Source organism: Oratosquilla oratoria, chromosome 16 (assembly GCF_046742065.1).
Source record: "Oratosquilla oratoria isolate Oo_2021 chromosome 16, ASM4674206v1, whole genome shotgun sequence".
Taxonomy (NCBI): Eukaryota; Metazoa; Arthropoda; class Malacostraca; order Stomatopoda; family Squillidae; genus Oratosquilla; species Oratosquilla oratoria.
The window spans coordinates 28,666,765-28,688,654 of NC_134792.1; the positions used below are offsets into that span (position 1 = coordinate 28,666,765).

A 21,890-nucleotide genomic window follows, 5' to 3' on the forward strand; every position below is an offset into this window, starting at 1 on the left:
TCTATTGGATTTTTTGTGTCGGTTCAAATACGCATTTCATCAATCCAGGTCAAGAACATCATACATTTGAATCATAATAAGGCGGTCTGGAAAATTTGCATTTAGGTGTTCTCAATGGGAAGTAATGAAATATCCAAAGCTATTAAAAAATGAGAATAATCATAATAATTTAACAAAAAATACACGGTATGTCTCACTGATAAGATGTCATATACGAATTCAACCCGTTGGCAGGAATATACAAGCGACCTTACCACTCGCCATTTCAGATCAGCCTTGCATACTAACATCACCATTCTACAATGAACAGCTCAATCTCCAAATACCCCGTCAGGAACAATGGCCAGCTTGAGGAGATGGCAAATTCCCTATTCAAGCAACTGAAAGTGCCTTCCATCATACTTGTAAATTTGGACGCCGTAGCTCACAACGTCAAGGCCCTCAGAAAGGTTTTGGGTCCAAAGACTGGTAAGTTTCCTAGCGCGATTCCAAATGATCGATACGAGTAAAGGCTTTGTTTGATAAACAATTCTTTGCTTTTCCATACAGAGTATCTTGTCTATCAAGATAGTTGGGATGTATCATATACACATTTGTTTACCATTATTCTTGGTCTTAGTACGAATCACTAATTTAAGATAATATTTGTTCCTCAGTAAATCTACTAACCATTTTTTTTTTCTCGATAGGATAATGTTCATTATGTTATCATCTTGGTATACATTACATAATTTGAACTTAGGCATAAATTAAATATCTGTTTTTTGTGGATTGTCCTACAGTTTTCAATACCTGTTTTTCGTTTTCTCCATCTTGAAAACTTACTAACAAGTGCCGTTGTTGAGTTTGTTTTTACCTAGGTTCAACTTCTTGCTCATCTTGTCATTGTTACTTTTGTATTGCTTTCACCTTTTTAATTTTCATTTTTTTGTCAGCTCACTGACAATGGTGCCGTTTTCATAATTATTTCCCACTTTTCCATTTGTCGGTCATTTAAAGTATTTCTGAATATTTATTTAAGATTTTTAATCTTAGAATCCCTCTTGCAATTCAACTCCGTCGATTCATTTCATGATGTAGTAATTTTTTTCTTCACTTATAGTATAGTTAGTACTTTATAGTATATGGAGTTTTTAATCCCTATATGGTAATTATCTTATGTAGTCAGCAGCCATTACACAATTGTTCTACGTAGTAGTACCCCCATATACGCATCCACCTTGCGCTGTTGCCATTTCTGTATTCAGTTCTAATCATATTGCATGCAGGTGCTGTTTCTTTTATGTTATATATATATATATATATATATATATATATATACACACGTGGAGTTGTAGACTACATATATATATATATATATATATATATATATATATATATATATATTATGATTTTTTCGTATCCGACCTAGATATGGACCAAAAGGTCTCCTGTCGGCATGCTCCGCCTTTGTAAATATATATATATATATATATATATATATATATATATATATATATATATATATATATATATATATATATATATATAACACCTATCTAATCTATATTGTTCTGCCTACAAATCCCATCTGGCACGGGGCGCCAGGATGTGTGCCAATACCCACACTACCCTGTGCTCCCCTATGCCTAGTCAGTGAGTGTTCTCCTTTTGCATTATGCAGATTAGAAATAAAAAATGTGAATATATCGACCCTACTATTTGTGTTTCACTTTACCACGCAGAATTCCTCTTTCCACCACTTAATATGCTTTCGTCGTCGCTTGTTGCAAAGGAGTGACGTCATATCATTTGAAAACGTTTTATATCATCCATTCATTACTTATCTATTTGTAGATTTATCTACTACTTAGTTTGTCTTGTCTTTTTATCATACTAACTCACTTGTTTTATCTAAATACTTTATTAATTTATTTTGTGATTTGCAGGACTCGATGTACCGATCTTGAAGTGGTTCGGAGCTTTTTACATAGTTTGCTCTTGTGGCAGTTTCCAGGAAATTGAACGCTATATTTTCTGATGGAAGGGGTGGAGGTGGAGAAGGAAATGGGTGTGGAGGAAGATATCTAAGGAGGGGGAGGGTGCTGAGTGGGATTTCATCCACCTTTACCTCCCCCTTCGCTGCTCTAGATCCAGGAGGAAAGATGGTAAACTGAAGGTTGTTTTCGTCTCCTGCAGAAGTGATGGCTGTCGTCAAGGGCGACGCATACAATATCGGGCTGCTGCCTGCTGTCAAGGTTCTCCTGGAGGAGGGAATCCGGCATCTGGCCGTGGCAACAGTGTCCGAGGGCGTCCACCTCCGGAAGAACGGGGTGCAAGTTGCAGTGACAGTCCTAGGTAATCCGACCTGCTCCCCGTATTACGAAAAAGCATTTTTAATAGGGTATTTTTTTTTAAATTTATGCAATTCATGTTTTATGATCTTTTCGAGTTAAAAAATTATGTTGAGACATGTTGACAGGTGGACGCGTGTGGGAATAGGAAACAAAGGAGTTTTAGTCTGAGTTCACTCACATGTATATATTATATATATATATATACATATATATATGTATATGTATATATATACATATATATATCTATATACATATGTATATATATGTATACATATATATACATATATATATATATATGCATATATAAATATATATACATATACAAATGCTAAGAAAATGACCGTGATGAGTGAGGAAAATGGAGGAGAAATAAGGAAGGATAAAGTGAAGGCAGTTGTTAAGATGATGAAAGCAGGTAAGGCACCTGGTCTGGATGGATGCCATGCAGAATGTCTAAAAAAAGGAGGTACAGTGATGGTGGACTGGCTGGTGAGGTTATTTAATGTTTGCTGGAGAGAGGGTAGAGTGCCGGAGGACTGGAGGAGTGCCTGTATAGTTCCACTTTACAAGGGAAAAGGGGACAAGTGTGAATGTAGTAGTTTCAGAGGGATTAGCTTGTTAAGTGTAGTTGGGAAGGCTTATGGGAGGATCTTGATTGAAAGGATTTGGAGAGGAACAGAGGGAGTAATTGGTGAGGAACAGTGTGGATTTAGGACGGGTAGAGGTTGTGTAGATCAGATTTTTGTGGAAAGACATATGTGAGAAAGCTATAGGAAAGGGGAAGGATATTTTTTGGGCCTTTATGGACCTGGAAAAGGCTTACGACAGGGTAGATAGAAAGGCACTGTGGGAGGTTTTGTGGATATACGGGATAGAGGAAAGCTTCTAGGAGCTGTCAAGAGTTTTTATGAGAGTAGTAGAGCTTGTGTCAGGATTAGAAATGGAGAGAGTGAGTGGTTCGAGATAAAGGTGGGACTTCGTCAAGGATGCGTTATGTTGCCCTGGCTGTTCAACTTATACATGGATGGGGTAGTGCGAGAGGTAAATGCAAGGGTAGTGGGTCAGGAATTGGAGATGGTTAAAGAAAATGGAGAAAAGTGGGAGGTGAGCCAGCTGTTGTTTGCGGACGACACTGCGCTTGTGGCAGGATTGGAGGAAGGATTGATGAAGTTGGTGACAGAGTTTGGGAGAGTGTGTGATAGAAGAAAGCTGAAGATAAATGTGGGTAAAAGTAAGGTGATGAGATGTACAAGGGGTGAAAGTGGCAGTAGTCTGGAAGTAAGCATTAAGGGAGAGTGACTGGAGGAAGTGGATAGTTTTAGATACTTGGGTGCAAATGTGGCAGGAAAAGGTGGAGTGAAGGTGGAGGTAGAATGTATATTGAGAGAAGCGAGTAAATGCCTTGGTGGTTTAAAAAGTGTAATGAGGAATAGACATTTGGAAATGGATGCTAAGAGGAGACTATATGAAGGAGTGATTATGCCAACAGCACTGTATGGGGCAGAAACATGGAACATAAGAGAGGAAGAGAGAAGGAATTTGAATGTGTTTGAGATGAGGTGTCTGTATGATGGGGGATACTAGGCTGGTTAGAGTGAGTAATGAGGAGGTGAGGAGAACAGGAGTGGAAAGGGGGTTGGGAGATAGGGTTGATGAAAGAGTATTGGGATGGTTTGGACACATGGAAAGAATGAATGAAGAAGGACTAGTAAAAGAGGTATGGAAGGCAGATTGGAGGGAGTGAACATGAAGGGACGTCCTAGGATGAGGTGGATGGATAGGGTGAAGGGGGCTTTGGGGAAGAGGGGAATGTCTGTTGAGGAAGGACGGGAGAGGACAGAAGACGGGTGAATGGAGAATGGTTGTATATGGATGATGTTGTGATGCATGAAGTGGGGGGTGAGGTAGTATGTGTGAGCAAATTTTGACGCAGCCCAAAGGGATTTCTCCCCGTCTTCTCCTTTATGCATGGGGGGATGGAGAGGGGGGGTCGCTGATTTAATGAAGCAGCCTTGCTGTGGATGTGGTGTGTCTTGCGACACTGCTTCTGACCCAGGGCAGTGGACAAGGTGCAGGGATGACCCGTCATCCAGGAGGTGCTAAGAATGAGAGGGAGTGTGGAGGGATGTGGAGTGTATTCAGGGATGGAATGGGTGGGAATGATTTTATGCCTTTTCCTTTTTGGCTACCTCCCTTGTAAGGGGGAAAAATCCTTGGTATATGTATGTATGTATGTATGTATGTATGTATATATATATATATATATATATATATATACAGTATACACACACACACATATATATATACACATACATACACACACACTCTGATGTAAGACTAATTGTCATTTAAATTCTTGTATCTTTCTAGGCATTTATATTCAATTACAAATCGCCCAAGGTCACTCTACCTCACCAGGCCAGATTTGGGGACCTTGGGGGATCTGAAGCAGGATATACTGTCAGTTGTGGGGCCCACTGATGGGGGTCAGGGTCCCCTTTAATTGATAAATAAATATTTGTTTAGGACACTCCAATAGGGTACTCACTCGATTGAGAAATGAAATTCAGTTCCAGGTTTATAAAACCGTGACACAACCCTTCTGATTTTGAGATGATCTTGTGTTTCTTTGTGTCTCACCCAGCGACTATTGATCTGGGGTGAGGCTCAGGCAGTGAAAGCGGGTTTGTCACTACTAGCTCCCTGGGTTTTCCTTCCTCAGGAAATCTCATTGAGGACGAGGTGAAGGACATTCTCGAGTACGACTTGATGCCATCACTGAGCTGGGACAAGGCCCTCAGAGGTCTCAGCAAGGGGGAGCTCATGTATCTGGTAAGAAGCGGACACCCTGCATCTCATGCATGGTTATGATTTTTGTCTTTCTCTTTTACATGGGACATCAATGATTGCTTTCCATTTGTCTTGTGATTCGAGCTTGTACCCAGATCATCATTATCATCAACATCGCCATCATCATCAGCATTAGGCATTATACCAACACCACTACTACTGAGTAGGGACCAATTTCTTGGGAGCAATATCCCTTGACCACGGCCAAAGCAGCCTTTGTCATGACCCGCTCTTTGGGTCTCATGAGCCCTTACAAAGGCCAGGGCATCCTAGATAACCTTCTTCATCTGTGGTCTTCGTCCCTCAGGATGGCCGACGCCTGAGAGTGAACATCAACATCGACACCGGGATGTCCCGCTACGGTGTCCAGCCCGAGGACCTGGCTGAACTCGTCAAGTTCCTTGATGGCCTCGAGGTGGAGATTTACTCGATGTACACGCACCTCAGCGGGTCGGAGGAGGACCTCGACGCCAACAAGAAGCAGCTGGACAAGTTTCTCAATGTCACAGAACCGTACAAGTAAGATCCAGATTCCCATCTTTCCTTCTTCACCCTTTCAGCAGCACCTTGCTCCACATCTATGTTCATCCTGCCTGCCTGCCTGCCGTCGGGCCATTTCATTCAGTTGAGGGACAATTCCTCAAGGACTTGAAAGGATTAGAAATTATTCTGAGATGTTTATTCCGTTTTTTTTTTGCCTGGTTATTTTAATTGGGGGGAAAAGGAAAAAATTCCACAGCTATGGCCTTCATGTTAAAACTCATTTAAACCTATCTTGCTTATACACTTTATAAACATTTCATTCTAATCTGATTATTGTTATACGAGGTTAGAATTAGTTCCCTCAATGAAATAATCTCTCAAATCCAAAACATTCGAAAAAATCTATAACATATATATATATATATATATATATATATATATGTATTTACCTAATTGTATTTTACAGGACGAGAGCTATGCTTGTAGTGACCCATTTTTGTATCTCTTCACATCCAATTTATTCTTAAAATCATATATAATTTTGGCATTCACTGTTTCTCTGTTTAGTTTGTTCCAGACATCAATCACTGTATTTGGGAAGCTATTCTTTTTCAGGTCTCTTCTATAAGTGTCCTTCGTTAGTTTCTTTTCATGTCCTCTTGTTTCTCTTATGTCCCATTTTAATAAGTCATCTCTATCGAGGATTTCCATCCCTTTCATAATTTTGTAAATGGTCAATAAATCACCTCTTTCTCTTTTCTGTTCCAGTGTTGGCAGATGTTGTTTCTCCAATCTTTGTTCATATGTCAGATTTGCCAGTGTAGGTGCCATTTTTGTCACTTCTCTTTGGATTCTTTCTAATTTTATTATGTTCTTCTTTGTGCTGGGTGCCCACAATGTTGCAGCATATTCTAGTTTAGGTCTTATCAGTGTAACCACTATTTTTTTAACCATCTGTTCGTCTATGTAGTCAAAGGCCACTCTCATTGATCTTAGTAAGTTAAAAGTCTCTCCAAATAATTTGTTGACGTGTTTATCAGGTGTCAAGTTGCTTGAGATGACTACTCCCAGGTCCCTTTCTGAATTGACTTTTTTGACTTCTTTGTTTCAAATTTTGTATTGGCCCAATAGTCTATTTTTGCATTTTTCAAATTCTATTATGCTACATTTCTTAATGTTGAAGCTCATCTCACATTTCTGACTCCAGTCCCATATTTTGTCTAGGTCTTCTTGTAGTGATCTACAATCTTCTTCAGTTTTTACTCTCTTGAGTAATTTGGCATTGTCAGCAAAGAAGTTCATGTAACAATTTACTCCCTCATCCATATCATTTATATATATGGCAAACATTAAAGGAGCCACAGAGCCTTGTGGGACTCCACTTTTCACATCTTCCCAGTTCGAATTTTTGTCTCTAAGTACCACTCTCATTTTTCTTCCAATTAAGAAGTCCTTCATCCATTCTAGCAGCTTACCCTGTATTCCTCCTATTATTTCAATTTTTCTTATTAATTTTTATGTGGTACCTTATCGAACGCCTTCTGCAAATCCAAGAAGGCGCAATCTGCCCACCCACCTCTTTTCTTGTATTATCTCAATTAATCTCGAGTAAAAGCAAATTGGGTTTGTGGTACATGATCTTCCACTTCTAAAGCCATATTGTTTAGGGTTTATTATCTTATTTTCTTCCAAGTGTTTGGTCCATATATTTCTGATGACTTTTTCACATATTTTTGCTACTGTGCTTGTAAGGGATAACAGTCTGAAATTTGTAGGATCTTCTCTATTTCCTCCTTTGTATATTGGTACTATGTTTGCATCTTTCAAATCTTACGGTATCTTTCTTTCTTTGAGTGAGGAGTTTATTATCTTGTATAGTTTGTCAGTTCGTCTATACACTCTTTCAGTATCCAATTTGCAATTCTGTCAGGTCCATGCAATTTCCTGACATCTAGTTATTTTATTTGGTCTCTTATTTCTTTTTGTTTTACCTATATTTCTTCAATTTTGGGTGATCTTTCTTGTTTTCTATCTTCCCAAAAATGTGAGCTCTCAATTGTAAAAACCAACCTGAAATGTCTGATCATGACTTCTGCCATTTCTGTATCATATATATATTCTTTATCTCCACGCAATTTCACTATTTTGTGTTTATCCTTTAGTTTTTCATTTATCTGTTAAAGAGTTTGGGTTGCTCCTTACATTTGTCTATATCTTTTTTCTTTCCTGCATATATTCACATATTTGTTCCTAAGTTTTATATATGTTTGCCATTTAGATTTTTTCTTTCTTTTTCCATTTTTTCCAGGCTTTGTCTCTTCTGTCTCTAGCCTCGCTGCACCTTTTGTTATACCAACACTTTATATAAATCTCTTTTTGTTTCTTTTTTGGTACATATTTGTCAATTCCTTCATTGTACTTTTCTTTGAATATGTTCCATTTGTCTTCCATCTTTGTTTCCTCTTTGGAAAATTTGTCCCAGTTAGTATTTTGGAAATTTTTTCTTAGTTTTTCAAAATCTGTTTTATTGTACATTAATCTTCCTTCTCTATACTTATCGTTTCTACTTACATTGTTCTGTTCTTTTAATTCAAACTCTATTAGTATATGGTCACTCTTTCCAATTGGTGTTTTGTACTCCATTTTGTTCACAATATCTGGTTCAGAAGTTAATATTAAGTCTAGTTTCGATGGTTCCTCATTGTTTCTATATCTAGTATTTTCCTTAACCCATTGAATTAGGGTGTATTCGATGGTCATATCTAGTAGGATGTTGCTCCAATGATCCTCTACCCCTTTTACTATCATTTCTTCCCAGCTTATATCCTTTGCATTAAAATCGCCCATGATTACTATGTTTCCATCCTCTTTTAGTAACTCATTTAGTGCATTCATTGTGTCTTCCAGTAATTTAGAATGTTTGCTATCTGACCAAGCCTGTGTTTTTGGTGGTACATACACTACAACAAATTTTCTGCCTTTCATCCTTTTTTTATAATTTTGATCATAATTAGTTCTACATTGCCTTGGCCTTCATTCATCTTTGTCACATTTAGACCCTTTTTGGTCAATATCATGACACCTCCTCCCTGCTTTTCTGTTCTATTTTTCACCCAATGGTTGTATAGACCTTGTCCCACTATGCTTGTTGACATATTTCCTTTCAGTTTTGTCTCCACAATTCCCATGATGTCAGGTTTTTCCATCTCTAGATAGTCATTTAGTTAATTGATTCCAGAGATCATGCCATTGATATTTGTGTATGCCACCTTTAGTTTCATATTATCCTTCCTTTTTTGGTTTAAGTTTCCATTTTTTTATGTACCATTTTTTCAGTCAAGTCCAGCACTCGCCAAAAAAAAATATATATTTTTTCCGTCTCTGTTCTTCTCTCATTTCTGTCATTGGCTTCAATTCTGAGAGCTTTGTCTTTCTCTCTTTCCTTATCACTCATTTCCTTTTGTATCCATATATGTTTGAATTTCTTGCTGTTTGCCAATTTAACCGCTTTTGAGTTCTTAGTTTTATTTTCAGTGGTCTATGTTGTTTTTCTTTTGAATATTTGCCTATCCTGTGGATTTCAATGATTTCTTTATCGAGACTGTCCTTCATCCTGTATTTCTTTCAAAATTTCCTTAGTTATTTCCTTCTCCTCCTTTTCTCTCTGGTATCTATACATATCATGTTTTTTCTGGAAACCATGGACTATAATGCACTTACCTTTGTCAACTGTATCTCTCACCCAAATTTCCTTTTCTGTAATCACTTTTATGACCGTTTTTGTATTTTCCTCCATCTGTTTTTGTACTATTTCACTAAAGGATATTTTTTTATTTTCCTGTTCTTGTTTCCATTGATTTTTTATTTCAGTGAGGTCTATTTCTTTGATTGACTCTTCCACCTTTCCAGTCACTGCTTGTAATTGTTCTTTGACCTCCTTTTTCAATTCTTCATTTTTATTTTTGTCCTCATTTTTCATTCTTTCGTTTTCTCTTTTTAGGATTTCAATTTTGCTCTTTAGGTCGCCTAGTTCTTTGATCGTTTGCTCATTACTCTTTCGCAATGTAATCAATTCTCTAAGAACCACTCGATAATCTAATTTTAAGTCTATGATTTCTTCCATTAAATCATTTACTTCGCGATTCCTTAATGCATTACTATATCTAATATCTCTATCTATGTCTAAGCTATTGCCTATTTCGCCTGGGTTTCTTTGAAATCCTGAAAAACTCTTATTTTCCCACCTTTGATTTTTCCTTGGTGTGTCTATGAGACAGTGTCTCTTGGGGATCACACCTCTTGGGCTCTCCACTATACTTACGTCTAATCCTCTCTTTGTTGGTTCATTTGTTATTTTTTCTTCTTTCTCTTTCTCCATTATGCCAAAACTATACCCACTTCAAGAACTGGAAAACTTTACTGGTCACTTCGAGTACCATAGCCTACTCATCATGTAGGCTATGTGTGTGTGTGTATATATCAAAGAAATATTCGAGCTGCCCTGGGGTCTGTTAATTAATTTCCAGGATCTGAAAATTCCTTCAACTTTCTTCCATTTTTTCCACACAAGGAAAACTAACAGTCAGCAACATACTCACCATCTCATAGTAGCTGATGTCATAGTAACCATCCCATAGTAACACAACACAAACAACAGTGCAAAATTTCTTCCCAGAAGGATCTGTGGGGGCATTTGAAGGACCAATGCCATCCAGTGTGGGTCTGAGTTTTTGGTTGGAGAAATATGGAGCAACAATTATTACTGCATACATATATACTTTCATTATGCACACATATATACAGTAATATGTACTGTATATACATACCTCAAGAAGGTAGTGCCACTCTTTCCTTATTCTTTTATTCTTTTTCTGCAGACACCGTCTCATCCACCGCCACGTGGCCAACTCTACTGGTTGCATACAAGGTCTGGGAATTGACCTCAACTTTGTCAGAGTGGGTAGTTGTATCTTTGGAATTGGCTCAGGTGAAGTGAAATAGTTTTATCTGTTGGTTTCCTGATTTGTGTAGGACAACAATTTGAGGTCACAAGTACAAGAACAGCAAGAGAAAGTAGTCAAAGTTCAAATGTAATTAATAATTCTCATCAATGAATGGACCCTCCTTTGCGGTAATGCATGATTTTGAAAGGGAAATCTTCAGTTCATGTTCTTTAGGCCAATGATTTTAAGAAGCTACATCTTTATGGAGAACACGCGTGAAGTGAGCTGGGTTAGAGCAATGTAGAAACTTGGGTTCATTTTGAAATGTTTTATCATCAATGACTATGGTGAATGGTGAACATGATGCTGAGTATGTTTCCTTTGGATAGGCTAATTGAATGTGACAGGAGGACTGAAATGTCACCACATACACTCAGAAATGTGATGATAGATATGGGTAGGTGGAAATCTAGAATGAGTTTACATTGAATTCACAACTGTCAGGCTATTTGAAGTATTTTCCAAATAAAATATTAAGACTTATAATGAAATAAAGATAACTAAACAAATTAAAAAAAAAAATACTGCATAACATACCAGTTGTTGGCAAATCCCATGCATATTATTTGTTTTTATTCACACCAAAATGTCTGCATTGCTGCAGCCAGAATGGAAGCCAGATTGGAAGGACAATTGGAGATACTGGGGTTTCAATCTGCAGGGAATTAGAACTACCCCAAGAGTTTACAAAGGCAATTTCTGAGAGAGATTGGAAAGTAGTTATTCAAGGAAGTTATTTTTCTCTAGGTTAGGAGAAAGGAAGAATGGTGGCTTGTGTGGGTGGTGGGGAATGTACCTTCCACCCATACTCTGTTGCATAGGTTTGGTGTAAAGAATGATGCAGTTGGGAAAGTATCACATCATATCAGAATGGGGTGACTGGGTACGAGGCTGTTGCTCTGATTTAAAGCCTAATGTTTGCCTGTCTTGTCTCCTTCTACAGCAAGTGACATGATCCAGTATGAGAGGCTTGGGTTCCAGCTACCTCTCTCCGTGTTCAGCCGTCCCACCTTCTACGAGCTTCTGCCACCAGGCAAGAAGGTTGGCCTCCATGCCACTTACAAAACCACCAAACTGGAGTGCATTGCCAATTTCAGAATGGGATGGTCCTATAAGTGTGCTCAGAACCTTATCAACAGAGGTGCCGTCCGAAGATTACGGACAGGTAAGATTTCCAAAGTGTCCTCTCACCATTAGTATTTCCTGAGATTATCCAAGTGTTACTAACCACACCGTCCATGTCAGCCCAGTATTTCTGGTAAGGTGTTTGCTCATGTGCTTGTGGCCTGAGGGCAAGATCACTTGTGAGTTGTTATCGTTCCCTAGACTGTCTGTCCGAGCAGTCCCGTCTCCCCAAGGAATGCTATAGCCGAAACTGGGTTTTCCCACAAATCCTTTATAGAGTGTATGTTGTGTTGTTTGCGTGCATGATTGTGTATAACGCAGTCTTCCATTATGTGTTTTATGGTATGGGGTGAAGTGTTACATCCTGGGCAGCTGTTCACAATGTGGTCATCCAGCCTCTTCTGGTAGCTTAGAAGTGCTGGGTGGTGGCCGCATCGCAGTCTGGCCAAGTGGACTCTGTCCTTTTGTGGGAGAGAGGATTCAGAAGGGTGGATATCAGGGGGTCTGGCATGCAGCAGTGTGTTGTCTTTCAGTGTGTTAATGGAGCGGTGAGTGATATGATTATGAATATGTTTCTGGAGGCTGGTATTTGGTGGTTGTGGAGGAAGAGAAGAGAGTATTTGTGCGTAATAAAGGTCTTTGGGTGTTGTTTTAATGTTTCTTGGTGTGTGTGGATGTTCTGCTATGTAGTGTAGCGGGTGTGATGTGTTTGTGGTGGCTGCGGCAAGTGTTTGTGTGCTGCAGCGTCTATGTTGTGGGACCACCCCCCAACCCCAAGAGTTGGGGGCCAAACAGCAGCAACCACCCCTGGCCATCACTTGTGAGTTGAGCTTCATGCTGAAGACAATCACTTATGGAGTCCAAGATACTGGCAACAGCCTCCAGGTGGGACCATAAGTCTTTTAGAGATGTATTGTTGTCCAGGGGTATTCAAAGCAGGGTATTGTACTATGGGTGTTCTGTGTCTTCTGTGTGGTGGTTGCATCTAGGGCAGTTTGAATCAGTGGCCAGGCCTATCCTGTGTTGGTACTGTATCAATGACAGATGATGACCTGAATGCAGATGTGCCAGTATAGATCTTGTCTAGTGTGCGAGGGTTTTCTGTGTGGGACTTATATCTGGGAGGTTGTTACTGGCGTATTAAGCTCATGGTATTTCTTGAGTAAAATCCAGCTCTCCTAGAAGACTTTTCATTCAACAGATAAACAATTATCTTCAAGCTGCAAGGAGTCCCTAACAGAGTTATCAGTCTCACTGAATCAATCTCTATCATGAAATACTAGTGCCAGTGTCACGTTCTAGGCCCTGTATTTGCGTTGATACATCGAATCATAAACCATGACTCGAGTAGTTCCTGCAATCCAGAATCCTACATTGACATTTAGCCTTTTACGATCAATTTAACTTCACTGTGATAAAGAAAAATGGTGGAGTGCAGTCACTTAATTTAATACCTAAATCATTTTATAAGTAAATCTTACTAGTTAATTGGTGTGAACAGAGTGAGGGCACGGTAATCAGGAGAGCTCAAAAGTGCCCGCGCATCTTTTTTATGCTACAGTCGTACAACACCAGCGCCATGGCACAGGTGCCAATGTATGTCTATGTAACCTATCCTATTTCTATTTACCCAGCTCCACACAATTTACCAGTATCTTTATTTTTGTGTGAAGAGGGCTCACAATATAGTCACCACTATCTATCTATATAAATGATGGGGCATGGAAGTGGGGGTCCTACTTCTTTTCTTCATTTGATTTGTGCCCTGATTTCGTATTCCTCCACTGCCGGCCTCCAAATCTTCTACGTCATCTGTGTGTGCGATGCCTGCATCCATTGTGTAACATGTCACGGTAAAACATGAGTCCATTGTTCCTCTGCTGCCAGGCTCCAAGTCTTCCACGCCATCTGTGTGTGCGATGCTCGTGCCCGTTGTGTAACATGTCACCATGAAAACATGTGTCCATTGCGTAACATGTCATGGTCATGGTGGGAGTCTGTTGTGTAACATGTGTCATGGTGGGAGTCCGTTGTCTAATGTCATGGTCGTGGTGGAAACATATATCCCCCTTCACTGGAGAAAAATGTTCAGACCTGTGAAACAAGGGCTGAACATTTTGTGTCAGGATGTGACAAGGCATCAGCTACCACATTTGATTTTCCTGGAATATGTTGAATACTTAGATCATACCCTTGGAGTGCTAATGCCCATCTAGCTAATCTGTCATTTTTTTGTCTTACCATCTATGATATATTTCAATTGGTTATGGTTGCTTTGGATAACTACTTTATCTAGGAACACATGAAATTTCCTCAAAGCTAATACGAGGCTGAGGGCCTCCCTTTCAATGGTAGAATACCACGTTTGATACTCCTTGAGAATCTGAGACATAAAGGAGATGGGTCTCATGACACCATCCTTTTCCTGAGCAAGCATGGCACCTATAGCTACATGGCTGGCATCACAAAAAAGATAAAAGGTCTTACTATAATCTGGGGCTATCAAGACAGGACGATCTGAAAGAAGCTTCTTGCACTCTTGAGTGGCTGCATCAGTGCCCTCATCCCACCTGAAATGATTATAAGAGAGCATGCAGGTTAAAGGAGCAGCCACCTCTGCAAGGTTTGGATAATACCTCCGATAGAATCCAAGCATGCCCATAAATCTTCTGATGCCTCTCTTCATCTTCGGGACCTGGAAATCCATGATGTCTTTCACTATGGCCTCAAATGGCGTGATACAATTTTTGCCAACTTGGTGTCCCAGGTAGTCAATGGTACTCCTCCCAAAGGCGCATTTCTTCAGGTTCACAGTGAGATGGGCTTGTGCCAGTTTGTCAAATAAATTCCTCAATCTATGCAAGTGATCATTCCATGTGTCAGAGAACACTACTATGTCATCTGAGTATGCCCTGACACCCGACAACCCCTCAATTGACGAGGCGCTGGAAGGATGCTCCACTATTTTTCATCCCAAATGGAGTCACCTTATATTGAAAGTGCCCATGTGGGGTAACAAAAGCAGATACCTTAGTGGCCCTACTTGTAAGGGGGATTTGATGATATCCCTTAATCAAATCCAATTTTGACAGGTACTTTGCAGCAGTGACCTTCTCAATGAGGCCATCAATTCTGGGGAGAGGGTAAGGATCCACTTTAGTGACTACGTTGACCTTTCTATAATCAACACATAATCTCCACTCACCTCCAGGTTTTGGTACCAGCACAGCTGGCGAGACCCAGGGACTAGTACTGTGTTCCACTAACCCTTGGTCCATGAGTTGTCTTACTTCCTCCTCCATGATTCTCTTCTTCTGGGGCGACAATCTGCACGGTGTCTGCTTCACTGGCTTGGCTCCATCTTGTAGGACAACATCATGATATATTGCTTGAGTAACGGTAGGGCATGAGGAAAATATCTGGGCATTCTTGCAGAGAAGTGCTCTGACTTCCTCCCGCATCTCTCCACACAATTTACCAGTATCTTTATTTTTGTGTGAAGAGGGCTCACAATCTAGTCACTACTAGCTATCTACTATATATAAATGATGGGGCATGGAAGTGGGGGTCCTACTTCTTTTCTTCATTTGATTTATGTGCCCTCTGACCTCTGCTGGCAGGAGGCCCTGATTTCGTACTCCTCCGCTGCCGGCCTCCAAGTCTTCTACGTCATCTGTGTGTGTGATGCCTGTGTCTGTTGTGTAACATGTCACAGTAAAACACGAGTCCATTGTTCCTCCGCTGCCGGCCTCCAAGTCTTCCATGTCATCTGTGTGTGTGTGATGCTCACGTCCGTTGTGTAACATGTCATGGTGAAAACACAAGTCCGTTGTGTAACATGTCATGTTCATGGTGGGAGTTCGTTGCGTAATGTCATGGTCATGGTGGAAACATGACACCAGTATCAAAGACCATGTGCTATGCAAGAAGTCAATATGCAAAACTAGGAGGAATATTTGTTTGGTAATACTGTATTGTATGGAAAATTGCAAAGTGAAATTGATAAGTTAAAGGGGACTATGAAATATTTGTGTAAAAAAGAAATATATATATATATATTATGCATACATACATATACCAAAGGATTTTCCTCCTTACAAGGGAGGTAGCCAAAAAACAAATGTATAAAAACCACTCCCACCCATTCCATCCCCAGCATACTCCACTCCCCTCCATCCTCTTATCTTGGTATCTCCTGGATGACAGGCCATCCCTGCATCTTGTCCACTGCCCTGGGTCAGAAGCAGTGTTGCAAGATATATCACATCCTCAGCAAGGCCGCTTCATTACATTGGCAACCCCCCCCATCCATCCCCTCATGCAGAAAATGAGAAATCCCTTTGGGCTGTGTCAATTTATTTCTCATGCATACTCTCTCAACCCCCATCCCCCACCCACTCTCCCTCATGCATCACAGCATCATCCTTACACAACCATTCTCCATTCACCCCTATCTTCTGTCCTCTCCCATCCTTCCTCAACAGACATTCTCCTCTTTCTTAGTGGCCCTTTCACCCCATCCATTCATCTCATCTTAGGTTGACCCCTAATGTTCACTGTTTCCACCTCTGCCTTCCACACCTCTTTTAGTAGCCTTTCTTCACTCATTCTTTCCATGTGTCCAAACCATCTTAATACTCTTTCATCAACCCTATCTCCCAACTCCATTTACACCCTGTTCTCCTCATTTCTCACTCTATTCAGCCTAGTAACCCCTATCATACTTCTCAGGCACCTCATCTCAAACACGTTCAAACTCCTCTCTTATGTTTCATGTTTCTGCCCCGTACAGTGCTGTCGGCACAATCACTCTCCTTCATACAATCACCTCTTAGCATCCATTCCCAAATGTCTATTTCTCATTACACTTTTTAATCCCCCAAGGTATTTACTTGCTTCTCTCAATCTACATTCTACTCCACCTCCACTCCTCCCTTTCCCACCACAATAGCACCCAAGTATGGAAAGCTATCCACTTCCTCCAGTCTCTCTCCCTTAATACTCACTTCCAGTCTGCTGTCACTTTCTCCCCTTATGCATCTCAACACTTTACTTTTACCCACATTTATCTTCAACTTCCCTCTTTCGCACACCTTCCCAAACTCTGTCACTAACTTCCTCAATCCCTCCTCTAATCCTGTTACAAGTGAAGTTTTGATACCACACATACACACAAATAAATGAATAATAAATACAAGGTGTCCAAGGTTTACAAAAAATCATCAAGGTGACTTTCCAAGTCTATTGAGTTAGTCTGAAATCATATTTAGAATTGAACCAGTTGTCTGACAAATGACAGGAAATCCTTAATGGATCAACATCCAGGAGTACATTCTGTAAGTACCATTTTCCCTTTCCTTCAAGTTTCTATCAGGCTGTCTTGTTCATTTTCACAGGTTAACCTATCTTAACATATGACATTACACAGAATATATGAAAATAATTTAAAAATATTATACATTAGTTTGCAGATCTGAAAGGGTGCACTCAAAGGATCAATATATGACAAACAGAATGAAACCCTTCAAATGTCTCATTTTACCCAATTTGTCATATGATAGTGACATAGGTGATCTAACACTTTTTCTTTGTTTCCCAAAGGCGAGCAATGCCCCGTGGTGGGTTTCCTACCCATGGGCTCCATTGCAGTCAAGCTCCCTGAAGTTCCAGGGCCTGGAGAAGTCTTCCAGGTCCTTAGTGATGATTACAACAAGGTGACATCTTATGGGACAATGTGGGATATGACAGAAGCAGCTATTATCGAAGATATCTCATTGTGGAGCACCCAAATGCCTCGCATCTACATAAATGGTGACAGTGTTACTGAGGTCTGTCAGCCATTCTTGTATACAGACAGATTTTTGAGGCTTGGGGAAGCTAGCAATAATTCTGTGGGGGGAATATGTCAGAAAGAATATGGTGACTGCCAATAGTACCCATAGAATTTTGTAATGAGGATAGAGTGAGATGGGACTAGGGATGGAGTTGGGGAAAGTTTTCCTATTAACCCTGAAAATGCATATAGTTATCTTCAGCTATGAGAGTAGTAAGATCAAAAAGGAGATTGAGGAGAATAGGTGCCCAAATGGCCCCAACTACCATGGTCACTATTGGTAGCTACTGCCAGTGGTGTTGACCAGACTTTGATGTTGGTGGTGGGTCTGGTTATTGATAACAAGTAGTTCTTCCCAACATTCCTGTGGCTTTCCATTTATTCAGTACCTGAAGTAATGTTTCCATCACACAAACTGTTTGTAAACGGTTTTAATGATTTTTTTTTTTCCAACTTTTCCACTGCTATCAAGGATTTCACATTTGTTCTTGATGCCATCAGGTGATTTACATCAGCCAAGGGAAACCCTTTGCATAAATATTTACTATCCACATTTGTTCCAACTGCTGTCATGCCAAAGAAAATCTCGTGGGTATTGGAAAGGTTAAGGCATAGGTTAATCATACAAATTTCAATACCTGTCAGATGAAGTCCATACAACTGCCATATTGTGTTTGAACAAAACTGCCATAAATCATATAAAATATTACATACCAAGGGTTTTTTCCCTCTTACAAGGGAGGTAGCCAAAGTCATAGGCACAAATCCACTCCCACCCATTTCAATTCCCCACATACTCCACTCCCATTCATCACCCCTCCCTCTCTCATTTATTGGCACATCCTGGATGATGGTTCATCCCTGGTTCTGCTCACTGACCTGGGTCAGAAGCAATGTAGCAAGACAGCACATCTACACCAAGGCAGCTTCATTTAATTGTTGACCCCCCATTCTTTGTCCCCTCATGCAGGAAAAGAGAAGACAGGGTAAATTCCTTCAGGCTGGGTCAAAGTATTCACAAATGCTTCCTCATTTCCCCACCTGCTTCCATGCATCCCAGCATCATCCATACACAACCATTCTCCACTCACCCCTATCTTCTGTCTTCTCCCTTCCTCAACAGATATTCCCCTCTTTCCCAATGCCCCTTTTACCCCATCCATCCATCTCATCCTTGGTCACCCCCTCATGTTCACTCCCTCTTCCTCTGCCTTCCATACCTATTTTACTAATATTTCTTCACTCATTCTTTCCATGTGTCCAAATCATTCCAATACTTTCATCAACAACCCTATCTCTCAACTACCTTTTCAACCCTGCTCTCCTTTCTTTATCCAGTCTAGTAACTCCTACCATAATTCTCAGGCACTTCATCTCAAATACATTTAAACTCTCTTGTGTTCCATGTTTCTGTCCCATACAGTGCTGTTGGCACAATCACTCCTTCATACAATCTCCTCTTAGCATCCATTTCCAAATGTCTATTTCTCATTACACTTTTTAATTCCTCAAGACATTTACTTGCTTCTTTCAATCTACATTCTACCTCCACCTCCACTCCTCCCTTTCCTGTCACATTCACCAAGTATGTAAAGCTATCCACTTCCTCCAGTCTCTCTCCTTTAGTACTGCCTTCCAATTTGCTGCCACTCTCTCCCCTTGTACATCTCATCACCTTACTTTTGCTCACATTAATCTTCAAACCTCCTACTTTCACACACATTCCCAAATTCTGTCACTAACTTCCTTAATTCCTCCTCTGGTCCTACTACAAGTGCAATGTTGTCAGCAAACAAGTGCTTTCATTCCTATTTTTCTCCATTTTCTTTAACCATCTCCAATCCATGGCACCACCCCATGTATAAATTGAACAGCCAAGGCAAAAAGACACATCCTTGGTGAAGTTCCACCTTTATCTCAAACCATTCACATTAGTAATATTAGTAAATAGATAAATAAGAAATGATAAAATGATGGGATTTTATTAACCATTATACAGTGAACACTTATTAACATATAATGTTTACAAGAGAAAAATAAATGGTAAATTTCAATACCAATATAATGTGTAACAGGTTCATTGATAGCTTAATGTAAGCAACATTATCTGACCAGTACATGCTATTCATAACAGATGAATCTGCTTAGTATACTGATGAATTCAACTTAGCATTGTTGCAAATTTAAATATAAACAATCCACTACACTCTAAAGAAAAAATCATCTCACTCCACACTTACTGTACATCAGACTTACAGTAATGATAGTTTTATTAATTTGTCAAACTTGAAAATGTGATAATACAAATATACTCTTTTTCAATAAAATGGCCACTTGTATTCAGTCTCCAAGCAAGTCCACCAAGGTCGGTACCTAGCAAATCTCCAATCTATGTTTTTAAAACGTGTGTGTATGTATGTATATATATATATATATATATATATATATATATATATATATATATATATATATATATATATATATATATATATATATATATATGTCACTTGGGGGAGGGGGGATAATGCACCAACACAATACTATTAAAAGAACCAACACTTAGCTGTGAAAACACCTATTTCATATATTTTTCTCATAACATGCAAATTATGGTGGCTAATCACTGGAAAAGGAACACTGCTCCTCTCCTAGTGGGCAGGCTACTGAAGTGCTACCCCTTGACCTTTCTCGTACATAATTCTTTTAGTAAATTACGTTTTAGGAGGCGAGTTTGGTAGCTTTCAATAACCCCTGTCTCTTCTTGGATATGCAGGGAATATGTAGGTACTATTCTTAATGACCCTAACCTTAGGATTGCCTATGAGATTCTGAGGAAGATGGACAAGAGCACAAAAAGAGAACCTGGGAACAGGAATTGGGTGTTGTGGCCTCTCAAAAATAATAAACCATAGGCCAGGAAGGTTTTGAAGTTCTAAATACAATCAGATTCTCTTAAATACAACTGATTTACAATGGACACAAGCAATAAATCAGTGTGAGGGTTAATTATTAGTCAGTTTAAGAATGCTTTGTGAAAGTATACCAAATGTAATTGAATGAATGAGTGGGAGTGTTGTCGATCAAATTTCAATATTTAGTTTTCTTCAGGAAAATGTGAGAGAAGGCTTGTGAGTAACAGAGGTAAGAGAAACAGCTAGGAGAGAAAGGGAAGAAGGAGAGAAGGGGAAGAGAGGAAAGAGAGAAGAAAGACACATCAAAACAAGTCTATGATTGCAGGATTTCTTCACACACCTGCACATATAACATGTGGGATGCTTTTAATGTAATCTTTGCTTTGGAAACAGGAATTGTAACAGAATAATGGACAGAATAGGGTTAGAAATCCTCTTTATAATTATGGAAATATGAGATAAACACTAAACTATACTGTATAAGAGAAAAAACAATCCTACATCTGAATTACAACCTAACAGGCTGACTTCTCCCTACTGGGTACTGACTACATAACTTTTAAGCAGTCAATAGAACGTTGATGTCCCTCCTCTGCTGCCCTCCTTAAATTTCTGCTTTACCACTTCTCCATTTCAATATTGTCCCAAAGGATAGCAGCACTATTTTCAGTAATGAAATAATGAAATATTGTAATCCCTTCTACATCCAAACACCCATTATATGAACTGCCATTATCCAAATACAATTTATGTGTACCACATTTACTCCTACAGAATTGAAACAGTTAGCACTAGAGTGGCAAATTGGAGACTGGAGGGGGAGAGGTTGAAATAAAATAGCATATCCCAACACTCCCTAAATCTGAATATCATGTGGACCAATTAGTTCAGATATGGGAGGAATTATTGTACCTGCATCTGTTTACCAGCTAAAGATTATGCTCACTGCAGGAAGTGCATCATTTTAGCATAACTCAATTGCAAAAGTCTTCTTTCTAAACTTAAAGGCACCTTACAAAATCAATGAGTACATAAAAGTAACTATTCCCTTTAATTTTACCAACTGCAGTCTAACAGTGGCTAGAAATGCTCCCCATAGCCTCCCATAGACCTCTCTGGAAAGAGACACTGGACTGTTACCTGTGTTGTATTAATGTGGGACTATTTCTATGCCCACAGCTTATAGTAGTACAAGGAGGGGAGAAGTCACCTCTCTAAACATGAAAAGGAAAGGTAGAGGGAATACAGTCAAAGTTGATACAGATGTTGGGTCTGGTCCAGAAATCAAACGTCAGCCCATTAGGGCTGCACCTCCAGACAGAGGCAAGGGTGTTCATAGGTTTTGATG

At 39.5% G+C, this 21,890-nt stretch overlaps 1 protein-coding gene across 1 annotated transcript; it reads left to right on the forward strand.

The window, feature by feature from the left end:
• Positions 1–239: 239 nt before the first annotated feature.
• Positions 240–19,838, forward strand: LOC143033860 (alanine racemase-like). The gene is made up of 7 exons (XM_076199423.1): positions 240–468; positions 2,179–2,337; positions 5,059–5,168; positions 5,494–5,705; positions 10,547–10,656; positions 11,616–11,837; positions 17,399–19,838. Exons 1-7 carry the CDS (start codon positions 303–305, stop codon positions 17,728–17,730), a joined length of 1,311 nt encoding a protein of 436 aa, XP_076055538.1. The 5' UTR covers positions 240–302; the 3' UTR covers positions 17,731–19,838.
• The last annotated feature ends 2,052 nt before the right edge of the window (positions 19,839–21,890 follow it).

Coding starts and splice junctions, on each gene's coding strand:
- LOC143033860 (XM_076199423.1), top strand. CDS start 303: ATGAACAGCTCAATCTCCAAATACCCCGTCAGGAACAATGGCCAGCTT. Junction 5,169..5,493: donor AGGGGGAGCTCATGTATCTG/GTAAGAAGCGGA, acceptor TTCGTCCCTCAG/GATGGCCGACGCCTGAGAGT. Junction 5,706..10,546: donor AATGTCACAGAACCGTACAA/GTAAGATCCAGA, acceptor CTTTTTCTGCAG/ACACCGTCTCATCCACCGCC.